Here is a 7082-nt window from a genome sequence, read left to right as displayed (position 1 = left end):
TTTATAATTATTGATTCTAAATTTTACTTATTAAATATATTTATTTCGTCACAAAAAAAAATTTTAATACACTTCAGCCCCCCCAAAAATAAATTTCTGGCTCCGTCCCTGATTGAGTCTATATATCATATTTGGAGTAGATGTCAACAATTAACACAATATTTGACAGGGACAAAGGAAAAATTAATAATAAAATTGCTAACAAATAATATCCTATCAGTTTAAAACTTTTAATAAATTAAAAATATATAGAACTATTAAGTAGGATTAAAACGAGGAGTAGAGAAAAATAAATTGGGTAAAAACTCAATTTGGGAACAATGTTCCTGTATATATATATATATATATATATATATATATATGAGTGAACTAATTTCTGAAAACGTACATCTAACTTCTTTAAAAAAAAAAAAACTACATCTTTCTTACCATGCAAGTCCATCTTGCTTCCATTGCCACACCATAATCGATTAATTGAAGCAGAATTTCAAAAAGATAAATAAAGAAGGCATAGCAAGGAACGAACTATTTAATTGAACTAATGTAAATTGGAAGAACTTACACATGCATTGTACATTCCCTTGATTGAAAGGTTAGATGTTCTCTTGGTACAAAATTAAACCTACATTAGAAAAAAGATTTGATAAATAAAGCAATTAAGGAGGTACAAAAAAGGTAGGAACTGACCATGCATTCATATAGTCAACAAAAACACCACGCAAAAACATTGTGTTCTCAAAAATCATCTTATATATTTAAAAAACCCAAAAAGGTGGGCAAACATTTTTAGAGCCTTTTGTACTCTAAAACTTATAAAGCTGATGTATCAAAAGAACCACTACTAAATCATCGTCATATGAGGCATAAAGTTTCTAAAAAAAAAATGTATAAACCAATAGATGAACCAAATAGTCGCTGAAATGATTAAAATCATTACTGACTAATACACTTTATAAGTATGGGATAGGATTTCAAATTTGAGGTTAATATGATATGAGAATAAGATTTCCAATTTTGATGATTTTATATCTGAATGAATTTTCACAATAGATATCATCTGTTCATGATAAAAATAAGTGGATTCTAAATGCAATTTCACAATAGATAATAGGTTTATCTATTCATGATCAAAATAAGTGGATACTGTTTGTGTGAAAAAAGGTAAAGAGAAAATTTCGAAGATGAGGTGATTTTTTTAAACATAGGATTTTGAAAGATTTGTGATTAAGTGGATAAGATATGTCTATTTTGAAAGATATATGATTAAGTGGATTAGATATTTCTATTCTGAAAACTTGGAAAGAAGCGATATTATTAACACTAACCAATTAATTGGGTCAATCCAAAAGAAAACTTGACCTGTAAATACTGTTCAATTAAGCATGCCAAATAGGAGTGAGAAACAGTCTAATTAAAATAGCTGCTTTCATATATAGATATATAGATATATATATATATATATATATATTTGTGGAAAAAGCTGTACATGTTCCCATCCATAATTATTTTGCTTCATTTTCTAAGCAATGTAACCTCCCCTGTTTTCCTTGTTTACTATTTTGTTTGATTTTGGGTCCATGCACCTATTGTCCACTTCAACCGATCAAATCGGCTGGTCTGATCCGAGTTTATAATACCGTAAAATATACTATTGTGTATGATAATTGACGAGAAATGTAAAACCTGAACTGAACTGACACAAATTAGCATATAAAAATCTCATTTGCATACGATCTGGTATAATGATGAAACAATAACATTGAGAAGTGAGAAACATACAACTTCGCAATATACTCTCTTAATTGCAAAATAAACAAGCACACGCTTGGTCGAATTACCAAGTACTGTTAACTACTAGGACGATTTACATATACAGTTTGGCTGGTCTGTATATTGTAGGATGGAAGATATGGTAGCTACAAGAGTGAGAAACAGCAACACCAGGGCAGCAAGAAATGAAATGATGGACCATGGATTGTTGAAATAATTCCTTAGCAGATGAGCCCTCCAGGTATTCCAACGGCTGCTAGAGTACTCGTTCACTCGCTGGAAAACTTTCCAGTAGCAGAAGAGCCTGTTGCCTTGATCAAACTCAACCTCCTTTCCCAGTTTGTTAAACATTGATGAAATCGCTTCATCATCGCCTAGCCACTTGGTCATAATTTTCCTGCTTCGAAGCTTTTCAACATCGCTGGAGGAATCTATGAGACTATCCATGAAGGTCACGTAATCGAGTACATATTTCCTATCCCAGGGTCCATTAAGCGTGTACATCTCGTAGGCGATTAAGTTTCTCAGAACACATTCTGTAACATCATGAACGTACAAAGGCGGGATTTTCATTACCCCTCTTTCAAAAGTAATATCGAGCCACGATACACTTTGCTTAGCCTTCTCAAACTTGATTCCTGTTTGTCGTAGCTCGCTTGCAGACTCTATATGCTCCAAATTCCCGCCCCTTGTGGAGTAAACGACTCGTGAAACCCTGTTTCCTTGGATTTCAACATCAGCCGGCGCCCTTAGTTTTGCAGCGAATGACCAGCACCAGCATTCGTGCACGAGGTGAAGAAGATGAACTACATGCTGTGCATCACGATCTCTAAGAACTGTGGTAGGATTTGTGAATGATTCAGGTTTTTCACCAGGGAAAAAGGAATGTAGAGGGGATTCAGGGAAAGTGGCAAGATCAATTAGGTTCACTTCTATAGCCCCACCTGGTGGCTTGGTCATGTCAAACAATTGAACAAGGATGAAAAAGGGCAGCTGATTTTCAAACAATAATATGTCCCTGAACAAAGATCCCATTATCCAACGCTTTTGGAAAATGGGATCATCTGCTTTGGGGAGATAATTAACATCAACTGTGCCATACTTAGCACCGAATTTCCTGAAGAAATCAATGATAAAGCACCCGTCAAGACACATCATTTCTACAAATTCATCAGCACCAAGACCGATCAGGTCGTCCTCTGCATACCACCCTCGAGCTTTGTCTTCAAGATTTGTCAAGGCCTCGATGTATTTCTCAGCACTTGACTCGCCTGTCCGAGAAAGAAGCTCTTTCAAGTACCTCAGCTTATGCGTCTGCCCTTCTTCCAAGGAACTCTTACCGCAATGATAAGGTCCAATGGAAAACATTTGTGGTTCGTATGCCTCTTCATTCTGACTTCGAAGTCTGTGATGGACTCTGAAGATCCTTTGCTCAGTAGTGGTTGAATTTGACATCCCAGAAAGCTTTAGATCAATTTGAGTAGTCACTCGTTTACATCTGTCTTTGGACATGCTGTATCATCGGAGCTAGTTCAATCACAAGACTAAAGTACTAAACTACATAAATAAAATATGCATCAAGATGACTGACTATTAAATTAACATGGAACCAAGTCTATTGGTCAATCATCTAACTATCATACCACCATATGTTATTAAATGTGGTTGGTAGATGTGAAATGCTCATATCCTTTATTATTAACATATCTAAGTCCACTGGGGGATGCAAGTCTTCCCAATTGATTCTAATTGCTGATGTGTCGATCTGCCATTGGCCAATTGATGGTCATCCTGCTCGTGTGAACTGGACGTCTGACAATTTTTTTTGTTTGTTTGGAAGTCTTCTACTGAAATCTGATCCCACGTGACTTTCACGTTTTTTTAAACTTTTTTTGTTTGTTTGGAAGTCTTCCACTGAAATCTGAAATCTGATCCCACGTGACTTTCACGTTTTTTTTAAACTTTGTAAAAGAAACCCATGTGGGTTTGGTGAGAATTGACTGCTCGATGCTTCAGAACTCAGAATCGTCTTTTCTCCTCCTCTCCATCCATGGTTTGTCGCTTTTCATCATCACCCAAACCCCCCTCAGCCTTTCATCTTCATGCTCATCATCGTCTTCATCTTCTTATCTTCTATCTATCTTGGCGAGAACAAATGGTAAGAAGAAAAAATAATTTGCTCTGAGGTTCTTTCTTCCTCTGCTAAAAATAATCTAGCCCTTTAATTTTTTTTCTTTTTTTTAGCAAAATGGGAGGTTTAGTTGTAGCTTTTTGAGCAAACTAATGCAGTTTATTTTTTTTATATTGCAGAATAAAAGGGCTCCAGATGTTTCTGCCTCTGCTTGGTCATCTTCCTTTCGTCTTCTTCTCTCTTATTTTTATTTTTTTTGGGTCAAAATCCTCTTTTTCCTTTCACCCTTTTTCTATTCATGTATGCGATGAACAAGTGGTAGAGTCAAATCTGAAATTCTTTTAGGTTTTGAACCTGAATATTTTGAGATTTTTCTTTCATTAAATTTTCTGTTCATGTTGTTTTCACCTTCTACTTAATTGATCTGAACTAGACCTTTTTTTTTTGTGATTGCAGGTGGGAAAAGTTGGTAAATTTCATGTTTTATTTTGGTAAATTAAGTTTCGATTGTAATTTTCCAGGTTTTCTATTGTGAATCCTTGACAAGAAAATATTTTGTGTGTTCTTAGTTTCTGGGTTTTCTTTGACTAATAGCCAATAGCACTGTAAGTGATCATGGAGCCCTACTAATTTAGATACTTGTTTTAAATACCTCTTCCTTGCGTATTTGCAAAGATCTTGCCTTTCTTTTTTCTTTTACAAGAACATCATTTACTTATTTTTGTTTACAAAAATGCCAGTTTTTTTTTAAAATAAAATTCCTATTGATTTGGTTATGAGAAGCTAAGATTGGCTTGTAATCATCTACTGGGGATAACATTTTGAGAATACAACCTAAATTATAGTAGATTTACTGGTCCCTAAAATGGTTTTAATCTTTGTAGGCAATAAAAAATTTGGTATGATATGTTGGTCTTTCCAATTTCTTCATTTGTTGAAAAAGTATAGTTAATTTTTTGCGGCTGAATAACAAGAAGATGTTAGGATTCGTTTGCATTCAGATCCTATTTCTTAAATTATCTACTTTTTTTTTGTACTTTGGTTATGTTATTAACATACTTTACTATATTAAAGGAGTGACCAAATCAAGATTCAATCGTTCTAAAACTAATTCGTGGAATAGTAAAATTTTTAAGTTAAAAATGTTATATTTTCCATTTTTTTTGTGGCATTTTGATTGAAGAATGGTCACTATTGGATAGAGTGGTTCTTGAATTTCAGCCTTAGATCCTTAATTATTTGCATGCTGCTAATGGACTATTGTCAAATGGTGGATACCTTTTGAATTGTCTCAGATATGTATGATATTTATTTTTGAAATAGATTTGACATTTTCCCATTTTTTCTCTATACATACTATCATTATGTTGAAAAAAACACTTCAAATTTTGGTGCTATTGTATTGTACAAAGAACTGAATGAGTTTTACGCAATCATAGACTTATTGGATTGTGAAAGACACTACCACTGGAGGTCGTGGTTTTCTTTTTCCTTTTCGTTTTACAGATGATCATTTTTTCCGTAACTTTTTTAAAGTTTGGTCCTCTATGTGTCTTTTCCTTGCGAATCTCAAAATTTTTTGGAAGATCTTAAGCTTCTGGACTATATGCAAACCTGTTGACCTTGATCCCTAACTTTTGATGATTACAAAACAAATGGATGTTGCTAACATCTTCTCAAAAGCTTTTTAAAAAATGAATCAAATCAAGTTCAAAGATTAAGCACATTTGAAAAAGACAGAATATGCTGAACCTGTCGGACGCTCAAGAAGACAGTACTGGACGTTCGATAATCATTGCATAACTTCGGACGCATGCTTCGGACGTCCAATAGGATCCTTCGAAGTCGACAAAACTATCGGACGCTGAATGTGTCTCTACCGGACATGCGATAGAAACAAAATAATTTCTCAAATCTCTTTGTTTGCTGTCGGACGCACAAAAAGCTTGCACCGGACGTCCGAAAGAATTGAAGAAAATCTCTTAAACTTACTGCCTGCTGTCGAACGCATAAAACAGGGCTATCGAACGTTCGACACTCCAACGGCTAGTTGATTCTTCAGCTACTTTCTATCCGTTGGAAGCATTAATGAGGTACTTTTTTGATCCTATATGAATAGTGGTTGGTCAAATACTTGAAACAACTTTGACACACTGAAGATATAAAAGATCTAGAGTGATTTTAATGAGAAAATACTTTCAAAAGAAGATTTGTAGTCTTAGTGGTGTGAGGTTCATTGTAAGTTTTTTATTTGTGAGTGAATATTTCATGAGTGTAATTCTGTGAGGGTTGTCCTGAGGGATAGTAAAATGTCCTGGATTGACCGAGTGGAGTTCCGGGCAAGGAGGATGTGAGCCTTTCTTTGTACACAAGAATGATTGTAATTCATCAACTTGAAGTAGTTTGTCTGAATTAATCTACAAGCTCAAGAGGAGTTGGATAGTTAATTGGTTTGCAATTCTTTCCTTTTTATTTACTTATTGTTACGTTTGTACTCTTTAAATTGATTATATTTTCTACTCCCAAGCAGCCTTATTTTCTTGTTAATTGTCTCATTGGTTGTTTTCGAGGCTTACAATTGGTATCAGAGTTTGGTCTCCTAGAAATTAAACTCAATCGACTTTGGAGTAAATATGACAACCAACAATGCTATGTTTTTTGAAGGACATTCTGTCATTAGACCACCTATATTTAATGGATCAAATTATGTGAGTTGGAAAGAAAGAATGATTATATTTTTGCAATTTATTGATATTGAATTATGATTTATTATTAGTGAAAGTCCATATGATGCCTCTCTTATAAATGAAAATACTCAGAGATCTAAACAAAAAACAAGAAGTTAACTGATTGCTGCGGATAGAGCTCATCTCACATTAAATGTAAAAGTCATGAATGTGTTATATTGTGTTTTAGACTCAAATGAATCTATTAGATTCAAAGGCTGCAAGTCAGCCAAGGAATTTGGGATAAATTGAGAGAAATTCATGAAGGTAGTGAGAATGTTAGAGAACAAAAGAAGTCCAGTCTAGTTACAAAGTATGAATCCTTCAAGATGCAACCTCATAAAAACATTGATGAGATGTATTGTAGATTCAATGACCTCATTAAGGATTTGGAGGTGCTGAAAAAAGAATACTCTCTAGGTGAGAAAAACAGAAAAATTCTGAATGCTTTATCG

General features: G+C 34.1%; 1 protein-coding gene across 1 annotated transcript; it reads right to left on the bottom strand.

Moving 5' to 3' along the window:
• Positions 1 to 1854: 1854 nt before the first annotated feature.
• LOC113724196 (UPF0481 protein At3g47200-like) lies at positions 1855 to 3282 on the bottom strand. The gene has a single exon (XM_027247121.1). It carries the CDS (start codon positions 3280 to 3282, stop codon positions 1855 to 1857), a length of 1428 nt encoding a protein of 475 aa, XP_027102922.1.
• Positions 3283 to 7082: the final 3800 nt, after the last annotated feature.

The sequence above is a fragment of the Coffea arabica genome, chromosome 2c (assembly GCF_036785885.1).
Source record: "Coffea arabica cultivar ET-39 chromosome 2c, Coffea Arabica ET-39 HiFi, whole genome shotgun sequence".
In the NCBI taxonomy this organism is placed as follows: Eukaryota; Viridiplantae; Streptophyta; class Magnoliopsida; order Gentianales; family Rubiaceae; genus Coffea; species Coffea arabica.
This window is presented reverse-complemented; position numbering and strand designations above follow the sequence as displayed.